Source organism: Physeter macrocephalus, chromosome 14, assembly GCF_002837175.3.
Source record: "Physeter macrocephalus isolate SW-GA chromosome 14, ASM283717v5, whole genome shotgun sequence".
Taxonomy (NCBI): domain Eukaryota; kingdom Metazoa; phylum Chordata; class Mammalia; order Artiodactyla; family Physeteridae; genus Physeter; species Physeter macrocephalus.
Genome location: NC_041227.1, coordinates 30553581 through 30571140, shown reverse-complemented (window position 1 = coordinate 30571140; position 17560 = coordinate 30553581). Strand labels below are relative to the sequence as shown.

General features: G+C 52.0%; 1 protein-coding gene across 1 annotated transcript; it reads left to right on the top strand.

Moving 5' to 3' along the window:
- The first annotated feature begins 297 nt into the window (after window positions 1–297).
- LRRN4 (leucine rich repeat neuronal 4) lies at window positions 298–16881 on the top strand. The gene is made up of 8 exons (XM_024123288.1): window positions 298–378; window positions 762–905; window positions 1128–1235; window positions 3785–4448; window positions 6309–6513; window positions 11961–12098; window positions 13632–14814; window positions 16753–16881. Exons 1-8 carry the CDS (start codon window positions 298–300, stop codon window positions 16879–16881), a joined length of 2652 nt encoding a protein of 883 aa, XP_023979056.1.
- The last annotated feature ends 679 nt before the right edge of the window (window positions 16882–17560 follow it).

Genomic DNA, 17560 nt, shown 5'->3' with positions numbered 1-17560 from the left:
CAGAGCCTAGTCAGCCTCTGGGAGTCTGTTTCCTTACCTGTAACATGGGAAAAATCGTACCTGGTGAGCATTCAATAAGATAATGCATATGGCATTAGGCTCTGAGTAGAGTAAGTGCTCAGTTTTAAAAGGTGGGAGGATGCTGGTGACAAGCGGAGTGTACCCCTGGGGCAAGGCCCACCTGCCACCTGGGTGAGATCACAAAGCAAACGCCACCGTGCAGGATCTGCCACCAGACTCCCGGGCTCAAAGGCCCAACTGGGCCGTCCCCCGAGAGTGTGTCTGCTTGGGTTGGGTATGACCAGAGCAACAGAGCAGTCCAAGGGCCGAGCTCAGACGTCGGGTCCGCCGGGCCAGGCCAGGCCCTTGCTGACACTGGTGAGCTAGCCAGCAAGCAGCAGGGACAAGAAGCTGGCTCAGAGGGCCTGGGGCTCTGGCAATGACGCTGGCCAGGTGATGACCTCAGCCAGGGCCTGTCCAGACCTCTTACCCCGCTAGTGTACAGAGGAGCACACTGACATCGCTCTCTGGGGTCCTCTTTATAGGCCTCCATGTTTTCTCGTTTTTGGCCACGCCGTGCGGCATGCAGTATCTTAGTTCCCTGACCAGGGATCGAACCCCTGCCCCCTACATTGGGAGCGCCGCGTCCTAACCACTGGACCACCGGGGAAGTCCCTTTGTAGGCCTCCATGGAGAGCCACTTCCTCCTCAGTCTCAGTTCAAATGGGCATGTTTCAGTGGGTTCGGCTCCCTCTCATCAGGCACCCCTGCCTGAACACCGCAAACCTCTGCTGGCCTCTGTCAGTCACCTCCAGGGCAGTCTCAGCTGTTACACTCTGGGAGAAGATGAGGCTTCAGTTGACCTGCTGGGGGCTCTTCTGCCCGTGAACCCAGTGAAGGCAGAGGTAAGGGCCTTACCGGAGGCCGCCCACTGAACGCCCACATTGGTCCTCTCACCTTCCCACCTTTCCCTGACTCCTGCCTCCCACTTGACCTCCCTGTTGTTTATGGCACAGCATTTCTACCTCTGTGGCCTGCACCTCAGGCTCCCTGGTAGCAAATGCACTGCCCCAAACCCTCTCATCAGGCACCCCTGCCTGAACACCGCAAACCTCTGCTGGCCTCAGGCTGTCAGTCACCTCCAGGGCAGTCTCAGCTGTTACACTCTGGGAGAAGATGAGGCTTCAGTTGACCTGCTGGGGGCTCTTCTGCCCGTGAACCAAGTGAAGGCAGAGGTAAGGGCCTTACCGGAGGCCGCCCACTGAACGCCCACATTGGTCCTCTCACCTTCCCACCTTTCCCTGACTCCTGCCTCCCACTTGACCTCCCTGTTGTTTATGGCACAGCATTTCTACCTCTGTGGCCTGCACCTCAGGCTCCCTGGTAGCAAATGCACTGCCCCAAACAGGGCTGCACAGAACAGACCTCTCCCCACCCTCATGTGGGGCTGATGAAGGTATACTTCTGAGCAGCAAGGCCCTGGGCTAGCAATTAGGTTGAAAGGATATTTTTGAGGCTTTGGGTGGAGAAGGCCTCAAAAGAGATCCCTGGGGATTTGCAACTAACCAATTAAACATGCCAATTCCCAGAGGTCCTGGTGTTCCTCAGCGCTGCTCAGATAAGAACTGACAAGAGGAAGGATGAAGTTTTGGTCCCAGAGGTCTGTGTACACGGTGCTGGGGATGATTAACCCCTGGCCTGGGGTGGGGGCGGGGGTGTGCAGATCAAAGGCCCTCAGATGAATGAACAGTCTTGGAATTCTGGGGGAGAAAGGCACTGACTGCTCTAAACAAATGTGCTCTAAGCAAAGCACATTTAGCATCCCCACGGTTTCAGGGAGACCTGGGGCTTTTGGTAACCAGGATTGATCACCCCAGCCACGGGGCAGGAATGATCTTTCTGCATTTCTGCCCTCTTTATTGATTCCCACCCCTTACGAGAGACAAACATCCATGCTGTCACTGAACTGAGTCCCAGAGAAACCAAACCCATCCTTCTTGGGGACTCCTGGATCCGGTCCATGCCTGCCCCTGCTCTCACATTCATCTGAGGACCCCCCACTCCTGCCGCTTTTTCCTTCCTATAGACTAGGGTACCTTCCTCTTTTTGGGAAGGGGGCTTCCTCCTCATACCAGCTCACCATTCAGCCTCCAACCATCCCAGGAAATGGGAACCACGTGGCAGGAGGATCAGATTCCTGGGAAGTGACGGGGCTGCCTCTGCCCTGCTGCCCCCATTATCCCTCAGTGCTCACCTTGTCCCGGAAGAGCAGACTCTCTCCATCTCTCAGGCCCGGGAAAGGCGGCTGGCTGGCTGGCCTTCTGGCTGGCGAAAGGCCAGGTGAAGATGGGGGAGGGCTGGGGGGAGGTGCCATGCCCGGAAAGGGGCAGGGGCAGGCCCAGGAGACAGGCAGTGAGAGTATTGGCTGAAGACCACAATATCTCCGTAGGGAAGGAGGGGCTTCAGGGGCTGGGGTATCTGAGGATCCCTGGGTGGGTGGGGCCAGGGCCAGGGGCATCCGGGAAACAGACCTTCTTCTGAAATTCAAAGTTGAGCTGCTAAGCTACTGGCTCCTGGAATCTGTAAGACAAAACTGAAGACTGTAGACAGGCATCCAAGGCTGCCACACTCTGAAAGGACAGCTTCCAGGTGAGTATGACATACTGCTGGACACATGGACTCCTAGCCTCAGTTTCCAGGATCTTTCTCACTGCCTTGACCCCCCAACTAGCAAGAGGGAGGCCCTTCCCCTGGAGCCAGGGTGGTTGCTCAGGGACTTAGCAGTCAGCAGACAGAGCTGGAGCAGGAATACACACCTGCAAAAATGAGGGGATGTCAAGCAGTGACCTCAAGGTCAGGACCTAGTTGGAAGTAGCTCTGCCACATCCACAGCAGCCCATGGCTGCCTGATCTATCCCTACCTGATCTCCCAGCTGCCCTGTGCAATCCTGGGTACTCCAGAAACTCCACATCTAGCAGCCCTCAGCCATCCCTTCTGGGCAGGGCTGACCTCAGGAGCCCTAGCTTTTGTTGGGACCAACATGGGATGAGGAAATGCTTGACTCCAGGTTCCCAAGCCCCACAGTGGTCTGTGGGCTCCCTTCATCCCTGAAGGCAACTCTGAGTGCCCTCCCAAGAAAGAGATCCCAGAATTTAAAGTGTGACTTGCAAACTAGTTTACAGGCAAACTGGACTCACCTGTGGCTCCGCAGTTCTAAGGGGGAAAATTGGGGCAACTGAGTGTCGTTGGAACTAATAAAGTCTTCCTTAAGTCCCATGTTTATTATACCCCAGCAGAGCTTCCTCCCGACTGAGGCCATCCACTGGCGTGTTACTAATATATGTTTATGCAGCAGCGTCTGCACACCTGGGGAAAATTTGCAAAGAGAAAGGCCACGTTCCCTCCCCGCCAGAAACTCATATGATGGGGACAAGCAAAGGGAAAAGGTTACTGGAAAGTTCAGGGACAGATAAGGGAGGCCTTCCTCAAGAGGTCACCTGTGGGTGGAAACCCTCCAGTGAATGAGAGGGAAAGGCAAAGCTAGGGGAAGGAAGGGCAGGAGGTGCCGCGGGGTACATGCGGGAGATGATGGGGCAAAGCAGGCAGGAACCAAGGCACCGCACATCTGGTGACGCGGGGGAACAGCCCTCGCCCTTCAGGGAACATCCAGGGCTGGGCTCTTCTTCCTGGGGAAGAGGCGGCGGGTGGTGGGGGCGGCGCATTTGCCCCTTCGTTCGCCGTTTCCGATGCATTTAATGGGTTGGTCCGCTGTTCTGTCTCCAGCCAAGCGCCATGTGGTGGGCTCTGCTGCTGCTGCTGCCGTCGACGGCGCCGCGCCCGAGCCGAGCGAGGCCTCTCCAGAAGGCCCCAGTTTTCCAGCTCACTCACCAGGGCCCCTGGGGGAGCGGGGCCGGCAACGCCACGGTCTCGCCCTGCGAAGGGCTCCCCGCCGCGGGAGTCACGACCCTGACCCTCGCGAACCGCGGCCTGGAGCGTCTGCCGGGCTGCCTGCCGCGCGCGCTGCGCAGCCTCGACGGCAGCCACAACCTGCTGCGCGCCCTGAGCGCGCCCGAGCTCGGTCACCTGCCGCGGCTGCAGGTGCTGACGCTGCGCCACAACCGCATCGCCGCGCTGCGCTGGGGCCCCGGCGCGCCCGCGGGACTGCACACGCTCGACCTCAGCTACAACCTGCTGGAAGCCCTGCCGCCGTGCTCCGGGCCCGTGCTGCCCGGCCTCCGAACGCTGGCGCTGGCCGGGAACCCGCTGCGGGCGCTGCAGACCGGAGCCTTCTCCTGCTTCCCCGCGCTGCGCCTGCTCAACCTGTCCTGCACCGCGCTGGGCCGCGGCGACCACGCTGGCATCGCCGACGCTGCCTTCGCGGGGGCTGGTGGCGCGCCCCTGGCTGCGCTCGAGGTCCTGGATCTCAGCGGCACGTTCCTCCGGCGCGGTGAGTGCGGGCGCCGGGTGTCTAGCCCGAGGGGCCGGCGATCTGGGGAGAAAGGGCTGTGAACTTCCTCGAGGGGCGCTGCCCCGGGCGCCTGCTCACAAGACCACTCAAAAAGACCCGCCCCGAGATTCCCGGAACCGAGGGCACCCTGTTCGAAGCGCCGCACCAGGCTTCACTCCTTGAGTCCCAAGAGGTGGGGACTGTTATCTCCGTTCTGCATGTGAGGGAACCAGGGCACAGAGAAAGGGGAATGGCTGGCCCGCGGCCTCCGAAGTCATTAGCGGTGCCTCCACATCCGAACCCAAGCGTTCTGGGTCCAGAGCCCACACTTTTAGCCTCTCTGTTCTGCTCCCCAGCAAAGCTGGTCAATGCCTGTAGAATGGGGAGTGGATGCAGCGCCTTGAGGCTGATGAATGGACGAACTTGGTACCAAACATTTAGTTAACGTGAAGCACCTGATGCTCAGAGGATGCATTCATTGATTTCTATTCAGTTGGCTAAAACTCTGTGAATGTTGAATCCTTCAATAAGACACAGGAGGGAGGTGAGAATACCTGTTTTCCTGTAGTTGGCATGTTCTGACTCTGATTCACAAGGTTGGTTTTATTTTTTAAAAACATTTCTCGTCTACACAGTAAGTCCCCTACATACAAAGGAGTTCTGTTCCTAGAACGTACTCGTAAGTCCAATTTGTTGGTAAGCCCAACAAAGTCAGCCCAGGTACCCAACTAACACAATCAGCTATATAGTACTGTACTGTAATAAGTTTATAATACTTTTCACACAAATAATACATAAAAAACAAACACAAAAAATAAAGAAAACATTTTTTAATCTTACAGTACACTACCTTGAAAAGTACAGTAGTACAGTACAACAGCTGGCACACAGGGGCTGGCATCGAGTGAACAGGCCAGAAGAGTTACTGACTGCAGGAGGGAGAGGAGGTGGCAGATGGTAGAGCTGAAGGATCGTCAGCAATAGGAGACGGAGGGCAAGCTGCAATTTCACTCACGCCTGACGTTGATGGCACAGGTTCTGGTTCCTTGCTGGATTCAATTCTCTCTACCCTCTTTAAAAAAAAATCCAGTGATGTCTGGGTATTAGCTCTTTTTTTCTTATCATAGATGACACGGTAGCACTGGATTGCATTCTGAACGGCTGCTGCAACCTTCATGTACTGTTCTACATTCCAGTCCTGTGCCTCAAAAACTAACAGTGCCTCCTCAAATAGAACTAACTTACATGATTGGACATGCGAATGCATGTTCGCATCTTTGAAAGTTCACAACTTGAATGCTCGTATGTATGGGACTTACTGTAATCACCTGTTCTACCACCGACAAGAGAACAAAGAACAGGAAACAGGAGAAGGGGCACCTTCTCCATTTACTAGGAGAGCCACGAAATGAGTTTTCTGGGCCTCCTCCTGCCTCATTCCTCCTCTCCTCCTTCCTTACATTCCTCAAAGATTTCCCTTGCTCCTAGTAGCCATCAGAGTAAAGGCTGGGGTACTTCTGTGTGGGGTTTAACAAGAGGGTGGGGCAACAGTGGACTTGGAGACTGTGTCCTGGGGTCAAGCCCCACCCTGTCCCTTCCCCACTGTGTGGCCTTTAGCCAATCATTGTCCTCTGGGACCTCAGCCACCTGGGGCTGGAAAAGGAAGAACTGGTCATCTCCGAGGGCCCTTCCAGCTGAAATGGCTCATGCTTTTGAGATTCCCAAAGCTTCCCACTGTACCCATGCTCTGCAATGACCTTCACCACTCACCTTGTCACTCTCATTGTTTCCTTAATCCCGTGCCGGCCTCCTGGGTTTATGCCTTCCCAGGTAGTGGGCAGTTTCCCCTCTGTGTTTCAGTTCAGTCAGGATGGATCAGAGACCTGCCGAAGCTCACGTCCCTCTACCTAAGAAAGATGCCCAGGCTGAACAGCCTGGAGGGGGACATTTTCAAGGTGACCCCTGACCTGCAGCAGCTGGATTGTCAAGATTCGCCAGCACTTACCTCTGTCCATACACACATCTTTCAAGACACGCCTCTCCTACAGGTCCTTCATTTCCAGAAGTAAGTGTTCCTGAATCACGTGACTGATTTTTGCCCATTACACTAAGTTGAATAGGCATAACTATTTTATAGGATAAACCAGACCTTACTTTTCCTTCCACTGCTCCTTCAAGGCCTCGCTGGGGTCTTGTTCCTCCTTATCCTTCGGGTGATATGGTGGGCACATCCTAGAGAGTCCATCCAGCCTAAAAACCAAGCAAATCAGTCCTGTCCAGAGTAATGTTCAAACTTCAAACTCTCATGCATGTTAAGTTTCCTTTAAGCCCAGGATGAGAAACTTGCAGTGGGAAGAGGAGCTGAGGGCATCAGGGTCTTCTCTATTTCTCCATCCACCTGCTTCCCCATGTGTTTATGCAAGTCAGCAGCCCCTTCCAGGGCTTGAGCAGATCCTACTTGCATTGGGAACTGGGGATGGTGCCGTCTGGCCCAGGGGATGTCCCAAGTGTCACTATATCCACCCTCCTTCCCAAGAGCAACTACTGTCCTGACTTCTAGCAGGAAGGGCAACGTCCCTTTGAAGATGATCCCAGGCCACCTCCTTTCCTTTGGGCCCACAACTGGGCCCTGGGAAGCAAGCACTGTTGCCCCACCATCACTCTCAATGTAGCCACTTCTCTTTTTTCTCTGCTAGCTCCAGAGTACTCACTTTGGGGCTTATCACAAGGGAAAAGGACATAGAACATGCAGAGCACTTAGCTCAGTGCCTGGCACATTGTGTGTGCTCTGTAACATTAGTTAAGATCATCATGGTGGTTGTGATGAAGGTGATATAATGATGACAGTGATGGTGGTGATGGTAACTCTGATGATGGTGAACTGGTGATAGGATGGTAATGGTGATGACGATGGTGGCAGTGGTGATGATGTGGTTGAGAGTGATGTCATCTCTGGCTCAGACTCCTCTTTTGAGCTTCAGACTGATGCAGCATTATTTAAGCTTATCAGATATGGAACCAAACTGCCTGGCTCAATCCTGACTCCACCCACCACTTACTAGCTATGTGAGTTGGGGCAAGTTACCTAATGCTTCTGTGGCTCAGTGTCCTCATCTGTGAAATGGGGATAATGATCAAATCCTCCCCCACTGCATTGTTGTGAGAGGAAATGTTTTGATATGTGCCTAGAACAGCGCCTGGCACAGAACAGGAGGTTTGTATTATTACTACTGGGCATCTCCACTAGATGTCTCATAGGTCTTTCAGGATCTAGCACACAGCTAGATGCATGAGCCTGGAAATCATGGAAGGCCTGGGCTGGAGATCCCTAATTGAGCGCCCTCAGCACAGAGATGGTGGAGGAGGCATCAGGTGATGACGGTGGAAGTTGATGGGGATAGTGGTGAAGGCACCAGTAACAATGATGCTGTTGAGGGCAATGGTGGTGGTGATGATGACAGCATGGCCCTTGCTTTCAGGGAGTGCACAGTTCTGTAGGCAGTGGACATCTGCCAGTTGTCATGATACGCTGGGATCAGTAACAGAGGCACACACCATGTACCGCGCTATAAGGCAAGTGAGCTTAACGATCAGCTCCCGCAGACTGGAAGAAGAACATAATTGATAATTGATCCATATCTTCAACGGTGAGTCCAAACTCACCAGGTGGAAAAAGGCAACCTAGACCCCAAGAAAAGCAGGCATACCTGGGTCAGAAGTGGTGGCTGCTTCCTCTCATCCCTACGCTTCTCAGTTCGCTGCAATCTGACCCCCCACTTCAGCTTCATGATTGAATGGGACCAGTGGCATTTCAGCTGCTACATCCAGTGGACACTTCTCTATCCATCGAGCCCATTGTTGAGTCTTTCCTCCCTCTTGACACTCTCTCCTTGTCCTCAGGATGTTGCCCTGGTGCTTCTCCATCCTTTCTGGATAGGCCTCCTTAAGGTCATTGGCTATTTCCACTTCTTATAACTTTTTTGCATGTCATTTCTCACCCTACATGCTTCCTCTAGCATTGTCCCCACCCCCTTGTCTGATGCCATAGGATTTGGCAAAATGTGGGGTGTTGGTGACATTCATTCTCAGTGGAGCCAGATGGGAATGGGTTGAAGAGTCAGTGCAGGTGTAGATGGATCTTAAGGTTGGCTCCCCGGTTACCAGGTCCAGTCTGGTCTCCATTCCCAATAGCTCCTGTGCCAGCCCTTCCTACCCTCCCTGCAGGGCAGCTTGATGTCAAGTTCTCATCATTCCCTACCCCAATAACCAAGAGCCTTCTAATCAGTGACTCCACCTTCAGAGGCCCACATGTTAGTGCAGGAAGTCTCAAACGTTTGTGTGGCATGGACTCCTGTGGCAGTCTGTGAAGCCTATGGGCCTTTCTCAGAAGAATGTTCTGATATACATAAAGTAGGGTACGTACGTAGGATTCCAAAGAAACCAATTATAGTTAACAAAATATTTTTAAATGTGTGTTTTAGGAATATATGTGTGTGGAGTGTGCTTCTTTATTTAACACCGTAAATAACAAAATCGAGCAGCAGGTCCAATAACTTCCATAATTTTGATGATTATAAATGACAGAAAACTACTGAACAGTGATATGGAAATATCTGTGATTTGTTGGTGATTCACCTGTGATTTGCTGCCTTCTTTCGCCACTGTAGCAAATGGTAAATTTCAGTTAGAGGTTTGTGAAAGTAAAGAAGTAATATTCTCCATCCAAGTTCACAGACCCCGTCTCCAAGGACTTCAGGTTAAGAACCCTTGTAACCCAGTCACCATATTCAGCCAAGAGATCTGTCTAAATTGTAATCTGATTGAGTCTTAAGCCAAATGAAAACCTTTCCATGCTTTCCGTGGCTGGAGGGAAAGGTTTAACTCTCTGGCTGGCTCAGCCCAGGCCCCCACTGTACCCCACTGTGCTCCAGCTGGGGGAGGAGCCACTCCCAGAAGGCTGGGAGCTCTCAAGCCTCTGAAGCTCATTAAATGCCCTCTCCCCTGCTGGACCCTCTTCCCTTCTTCTCAGTCCACCTTGCTTCTGGCTCTCCTTAGCTCAACCACAGCCTCCCCTGGGATGCTATCTGTGATAGATGCTGGGGGATGTGTGCATGCCCTGGCACAGCCAGCACCCTCTGAAGAGGGGGTGGCACCCGCCTGGCTGCTCTGCCAACCCAGCATGCCCAACGCCATCCACAGTCCTCTCCGACAACGCTACATGCAGGAGGGAGACGCCTTTGGCAATATTTCAGCAAAAAAAGAGAAAAGGGATTGTTTAGAGGGCGAGGGGAAACTTCTACCACACTAGGGCTCTGTCAGTTCAGATGCAGAGAACACCTAGGTGCCATAATGCGTCAGGACATGATGCAGGCTCTCCCTCAGCATGTGGATGGCAAATTCAGCTTGTCTTTATCATATGCAGGTTGCACTGGATAACAGAAAGGGCTGTCAGATAAGGAAAAGACTCCTTTTCCTTATTTATAAAATGAGTGAAATATTGGGAATGCCCTGGCGGTCCAGTGGTTAGGAGTTGGCGCTCTCACTACCGGTGCCCAGATTCAATTCCTGGTCAGGGAACTAAGATCCCGCAAGCGCAGCCAAAAAAAAAAAAAAAAGAGTGAAATATTATCTGCCTCATGATCTGACATAATGATATTAATGAGATAATGTTACCTGAACCACTAAGCAATGTTACTTTCCCCAAAATATGGTAATCCTTTTCCTCTCCCCTTCAGGCAAAAAGAAAAATATTTCCTTTGAAAGATGAAGTGCTAAGTAAACTCCCATCCTAAGATTTCTACTCTATCTCTGTGAATCCTGCTAAAAGCGAGCATTTGCATATATATACACATATATGTGGGTACAGCTTAAGTTTCAATATAAATGGCACACACATATATTCAATGCTCCACAGGAGACAACTGTCAGGTGCCCACTGGCCAGGAGTGTTAAGAGCAGATCTGGGTGGTAGGTCCTTCCTTGCCCAGAACATCTGCATCTCCCCCGGAGCAGGAGGAGAAGGTGGATGTTTCCCAGGCCGATGGAGAAAAGCCAGCCTTTGATCGGAAGAGGCCTGTAGATAAAGTGTAACTCCTGTTGCTCATGATGCTCAGATTATAACTGAGAACATGTACAAGAGGCCAGGAGACTCCAGGAGTTGAGAGAGTTGAGGCCAAACGCTCAGTGAGGCTCTGGGCAGAAAAAGCAGAAAACCAGGAGGGGACCTGCGATTGCTAGGCGTGGTACATTGTTTGCAAAAATGGCCCTGGTAATTCCTCCCATCCCTGTAGACACACCCCTTTGCAATGTGACTTTGTAGCTCCTCCCATCAGGAAGTAGAGCCTGTTCTCCACCCCTTGAAGCTGGGCGTGGCCATGTGACTTGTTTAGGCCAGAGGGGCATTAGCAAATGTGATATAAGCAGAGACTTAAAAGCAGATGAGCAAGTTGGGGCTCGCCCTCTCTTGCTGGTGGGGACTGGTCCACCACCATGTGCGCAAGCCTGAGTTAACCTCCTGGGTGATGAGAGACACATGGAGAGAAGTCCCGGCAAACCCAGCTGAGTCTCCATATATGGGAAGCCATCCTAGATCTTTTGGGCCCAGCTGAGCTGGCCCAGACCATAAAAATCATTGAGTCAACCCACAGAATCATGAAAAAGAATAAATATTTATTACTTTAAGCTAAGTTAGCAAGAGCTAACTGATACACTTCAGTGAGGCATCTTCCAAAGGACTGGTGTTGAGTGCCATCAGCTGCAGTTCAACTGCAGTAGTATATGTTCAAGAGTGTTCTCACTAATTAAGAATTTCTGCCATTTCTCGTGACTGGTCTATAATAACAATATCTTACTTTTTAAAAAAAATATCTTTTATTTTATTACTTATTTATTTTGGCTGTGTTGGGTCTTTGTTGCTGCGCGCAGGCTTTCTCTAGTTGTGGCGAGCAGGGGCTACTCTTCGTTGCAGTGCGTGGGCTTCTCATTGTGGTGGCTTCTCTTGTGGAGCACAGGCTCTAGGCACGCGGGCTTCAGTAGTTCTGGCACGTGGGCTCAGTAGTTTTGACTCGTGGGCTCTAGAGCACAGGCTCAGTAGTTGTGGCACACGGGCTTAGTTGCTCTGCGGCATGTGGGATCTTCCTGGACCAGGGCTCAAACCTGTGTCCCCTGCGTTGGCAGGCGGATTCTTAACCACTGCGCCACCGGGGAAGTCCAACAATGTCTTACTTTTGTGTAGAGATTTATATTTATAAACACTTTCATCATCACAGACTCTTTATGATATAACCAGCAGGGAGGATTGTCTCCATTTGTTATGAGGGGTGATACTGACTGGGTTAGGTTTGTATCCCTACAGATGAAAAAAAAAAAAATCCAAGGTTATTAAGAGTTTGCTCAAAGCAATATCATCTAGCACCTAACAGAATGGATTTCCCATGACACCACCGTGGCTCTCTGGGTATAGTTTTGACCTGATTGTAAAAGACTGACTTAATAGATTTTTGTGCATTTCAGCTGCAACTTGAGTTCCTTCCCTCCTTGGAACCTGCATTCCTCCCAGGTCCTGTCCATCAACCTCTTTGGCAACCCCCTCACTTGCAGCTGTGAGTTGTCCTGGCTCCTCATGGATGCAAAGAGGATTGTCCTAAGCAGGTAACACATTTACAAAGCAGATGACTGACGGGTGAGGGCCTGCCCTCCGGAGCTGAAGTTCTCACAGCTCATATCTTGCTCATTTAACCATGCTGGACAGGTTGGCAGTGCTGGGTGGGGCAGCCGTTCCCCATGTAGTCACACTCAAGAACCCAGGACATAGAGGCTCTACTTCCCTCCCAGCCGGCCAGATGGGCAGAGAGCGTGGAGGACCCCGACTCAGGAGGTTTTAATGGGCCAGGCCAGGAGGTGGAGCTCACCACCGTCACTCACATCCCATTGGCCAGGAGGTGGAGCTCACCACAGTCACTCACATCCCATTGACCAGATGTCACTTAGCAGGCCACGCCTACTACAAGGGAGGCTGGGTAATGTAGTCTAGCTGTGTGCCAGCTAGGAAAAGAAAGTGGGCGAAGTAAATAGCTAGCTTGTCTCTGCTAAAGCGGAGTTATCATTGCTCATTTTACAAACGAGCGAATTGGGGCCCAAGGAAGAGAGGTACTTGCTTAGATTCATGTAGCCGCTGGGTGGAGGAGGCAGGATCTATACCATCTTCCAAAAATGTGCTCTTAACCACTGGGCCCCACTGAGTCCCCAAAACGGAGCCTGGCCTATAAGTCCAGGGCCAGTGGGCTTATAGAGCTCTCTCGTGAGATAGGAGAAAAAGAATTCCTATGGAGACTTCCCATTGGCTGCTGGCTGGAAGAGTTGTTTTGCAGTGGGGAGCCATGCCCAGGCTGGCCACCAGGAGAGGATGTGGGCTGGGGACACCTCTGGTCTTGAGCACCCTCAAACCACCTCCACCAGCTAATCTGTTCTCCTTGCAGCTCACTTTGAGAGCCCTGTCCTGTGGGGTTCTTTTCTCACCTCTCACGCAAGCCTGGATGGGGCTCAGTCTGCCCCCCTGACCCCTTCATGTTGCCTCTGGCACCCAGACCCTTTGCAGTGAAGGGTCTTGCTCTGGTATGAATGAAAAGGTTGAGAGTACTTACTACGGTTGATTTTGGCTGTTACTTAACCTCTTTGTGCCTCTACCTCCTCATCTGTAAAATGGGGATAATAGTGCCTACCTCATGAGGTAGTGCAGACTAGATTGGCTTATACAGTGAAGTGTTAACAATAGTCCCTAGCATGCAGCAAGCACTCAAAAAAATGTTAGCTGGTATGAGTATTGTTACTAGTACTCACCACTAGGAAGCAGACAGGTGAGAATAAAATGGCAGACCACACTTAGAGCATCTGGACTGCCCTTCACCGGGCTCACCCTGGGTTTTGGCTCTGCATTTACTAGCCACGCTATCTTGGGCAGTTATTCCCTCTTTCTGAGTTCTCATTTTCTTCTCTGCAAAGAAGCCTCCTACACAGGTTGCCCTGAAGGTCACTGGGGTGACCCATGTTGCATTTGTACTACATGGTACCTGTCAGATGTGTCACAAGGCTTGGGAGAGGGATTATCTGCACTGAGGACTCAAAGCCCAGCACAGAAGCAGCCCTGATGCCAAATACCTTCTAACCAATCGGCCTCCCCTCTAGGGCAGCAGACACAGTATGCACACCAGCTGCAGGATCCAGTGGCACCTTCTCAGCCCCTCTTTTGCTGTCCCAGCTGCCAAGTGTGTGCCATTCGGACCAAAACACCACCTTCCTTGATTCCAACCCACCCTCCTCAGTCTTCTCCACCCACACACCATCTGCACACGGTCCCTCCACCCTGCGGAGCACAGCCCCCTCTACCCAATCTGCGGGAGGCCGACAGAGTGTCACCAAGGTGCCCTCCCTCCCTGTGGATTCCCCCACACGAGCGGCGGAGCCGTGGCACAGCCTTGCCGAGGACGGGGCCATTCCCTCCACTACTGTCTCTCCAGCAGGTTCCAGCAACTCTGGCAACCCACCTTGGGCTGCGAGCACAGCCGGGACAGAGCACCAAGAAGAACATGCTGCCCGGCTTGTTCTGGAACCTACTATCTCAGCTGCCTCCACCCCATGGGCCAGCAAACACCCTGGTCTCTCCCCTACCTCCCAGAACCCAGGGAGCATGCCTCAGCCCGCCCAGGGAACACGGGCCACCCCGCGGGCTCCCCACCCGCCTCCTTCCGAGGGCGGGATTCCGGTCCTGCTGCTGGACGACTCCGGTGAGGAGGAGGAAGAGAGCGGGAAGGAGGAGGTGGGGGCCCGGGATGAGCCCTGCGATTACCACCCCTGCAGGCACCTCCAGACGCCGTGCGCAGAGCTGCAGCGGCGCTGGCGGTGCCGGTGCCCCGGCCTCAGCGGGGAAGACACCCTCCCAGACCCACCCAAGCTGCAGGCGGTGGCCGAGACCACTGACACTTCGGCGCTAGTGCGCTGGTGCGCCCCCAACTCGGTGGTGCGCGCCTACCAGATTCGCTACGCGCCCGAGGGCCGGCCGGGGAACCAGTCGGTGGTGGGGGACGTCTGCGCCACCGCGCGCCAGCACGCCCTGCACGGGCTGTCGCCGGCCACCGCCTATCGCGTGTGCGTCCTGGCGGCCAACGGCGCGGGCCTGAGCCGGTGCGGGGCGTGCGCCGCCTTCAGCACCGGGCGCAGCCCAGCGCTCGTCGCGGCCGGGCTGGGTGCAGCGGGCGGCCTGCTGCTCGTCAGCACCGCGCTGCTGGCCGCCGGCCTCTGCCGCCGGGGCCGGACGCCACGCTCCCCGAACCGCCGCACGCAGTTGCTGGCCTACCGCAACCCCGCCTTCGCCGCCGAACCCGCGCCGCCGGCCCCAGCCTCGCTCCCGCGGGCGCGCGATGGCTGAGCACCCGCCGCCTGCGCGAGGAGAAGGCTGTACCCGGGTCCCGAACAGCCCGTCGGCCCCGAGCGTCTCTCCCTCGCGTGAGGCCCGCGCTCTTCAGGCACACGTGGCACTCCCCGCGCTGAGTTCGTCATCCCCGGGAACCTCTCTGCCTTCCCTTCCTGCTGCTTCTCTCTGTTCCCAGAAACGTGATGGTTCACGCTGCCGGTCATCCCTGTGTGTGGTTTTATTGGGGTTTTTCAGCAGTCAGTGCCCCTCAACGTCCGGTAGAATAAATAGAATTGTGTGTGGAAGTAGGAAGAGAGAAAACAAATGGCGCAATGTGGCCGCTTTTCTCATATTGGAAGAGACATTCTCAGGTCATTTCAGAGAAGTTCCCTCATGGTCAAACTCTAGCTAAGGGTCCTGTTATTCAAGGGAACGACTCCAGTGGATTCTCATCACCCCCTCCCCCCTACAGTGGATTCTTAACCTGAGAACCGGTTATGTTCCCTGAGGCCTTGCGGGTTCATTAGTTCATTTCAGGGTACAGCAGCAGGTGTGCTTCTTCTAGCTTTAAACTGCAGTCTTCCGGGAACATCTGTGAAACACGGGGAAGGCTGTCCTTTCAAACTCGGTTTTTGCTGCATTTCACCTAGCACCAGGTGGGAAAAGGATCTGTGAACTCCCTTTTTAAGGAAGCATAATAATTAATAAGCTCACTTTCAGGAAACTTTTTTTTTTTAAGAGAGAGAAGAAATAAAAGGAAAACCTCAAGGCTCTGGCAAGAGGCCAAAGCATTTCTCTGCTCAAATTGCATCAAACAAACCTTTTTTGTATGATTCGTATCTGACTGTGGACTATGTCTCAGTACACCTTTTTTACTTCTGTACAAACTTAGGGGGGAAAGTGACTCTATTACATTAAAATGGGGGTCATATATCTAGATTTTAATTTTCTACGTTAGCACTTATGTAAGTTTCCTGTGGCCACCGTAACAGGTTACCACAAACTGGGTGGCTTAAAACAACAGAAGTTTATTCTCCTACAGTTCAGGCCAGAAATCCGCAGTCAAGGTATTAGCAGGGTTGGTTCCTTCTGGAGACTGAGGGAGAACTATTCCATGCCGGCCCCCCTCCCCCCGCTGCTCCCACCCCTCCGCCCCAGTGTCTGGTGGAAGCCAGCAATCCTTGGGTTCCTGGGCTTATAGGTGCATCACTCTTATCCATGCCTCCTTGTCTTGTGACAGTCTCTGTGTCTCATGTGTCTAAATTACCCCCCCCCTTTTTCCATTCTTTTCTCCAGGCTTATTGAGATATAATGGACATATAACATTGTTTAAAGTGTACAATGCAATGATTTGATACTCCTATATATCGAGAAATAATTAAAATAAGGTTAGTGAACACGTCTGTCACCTCATATAGTTATCTTGTGTGTGTATATGAGTGTGTGATGAGAACTTTTAAGATCTTAGCTACTTTCTAATAGTACGGTATTGTTAACTGTAGTCATCATGAACTTGTAACTGGAAGTTTGTACCATTTGACCACCTTCACCCATTCCCCACCCCACCCCCCACCCTTAGGGACCACCAATCAACTCTGAGTTGGTTTTTTTAGATTTCATATATGAGATCATACTGACTTTGTCTTTCTCTGTTTTTTTTCAGTTAGTATAGTGCCCTCAGGGTCCATCCATGTTGTTCCAAATTGCAAGATCTCTTTCTTTTTTATGGTTGAATAATATTCCATTGTATATATATTTTTTCTTTATCCATTCATCCACTGACACTTAGGTTGTTTCCATGTCTTGATTACTGTAAATAATGCTACAATGAACATGGAGGTGAAAATACCTCTTCCGAGATAATGATCTTATTTCCTTTGGATATGTACCCAGAAGTCAAATTTCCCTCTTCATATAAGGACACTAGGCAGTGGCTTAAGGCTCACCCAAATCCAGTATGACCATCCTAACTTGATTACGTCTGCAAAGACCATAGGGTCCTTATTTTGGACCCCATGGTCCTAAAAAAGGACCATAGGTCCTTATTTTGCAAATAAGGTCACATTCACAGGTATTGGGGTTAGAACTTGAACAATATCTTTGAGGCAGAATTCAACCCACAACAGCATTTACTTCTATTCCAAGAAAAAAAAAAAATCAAGTTTGATTCCCATGTATCTTTTGTTTCCATGACATGCTGCAGCACAAAAACCATGCTGCAGAAACTAAGCATATCCAAGTTTGACCTGAATAACTGAACTATATTTGAAAAGGCTTCCCAAAATTCTGAGGTAGATCCCTAGTTGCATCACATATGTAACCAAGAGAAATAAGACTGATTTAAAAGATACCTACCAGCTCCAAATTTAAAATTGCAAGGCAAAAGTCCAAAACGTGACTAACGTAAAAGCCCTCAGGCACGTAATTAAATTACCCCAATGCCTTTTTTAGCTTAATATCAAGATTGAGGCAACTTGCCTGGTGGTCCAGTGGTTAAGGCTCCACACTCCCAATGCAGGGGGCCCAGGTTCGATCCCTGGTTGGGGAACTATGATCCCACATTCCGCAACTAAGCCCGCGCGCCGCAACTTCTGAGCCCGTGTGCTCTAGTTGCCTGTGTGCTGCAACTAGAGAAGCCTGCGAGCCGCATCTAGAGAGCCCATGCACCGCAAGGAAGACCCAAAACAGACTTAATTAATTAATT

Excerpts from the sequence above, each read along its gene's own strand:
- LRRN4 (XM_024123288.1), top strand. The coding sequence starts at position 298 with ATGACCAGAGCAACAGAGCAGTCCAAGGGCCGAGCTCAGACGTCGGGT. Across the intron at positions 906-1,127 it reads TGAACCCAGTGAAGGCAGAG|GCTGTCAGTCACCTCCAGGG; the intron begins GTAAGGGCCTTA and ends TGCTGGCCTCAG. Across the intron at positions 4,449-6,308 it reads CGGCACGTTCCTCCGGCGCG|TTCAGTCAGGATGGATCAGA; the intron begins GTGAGTGCGGGC and ends TCTGTGTTTCAG.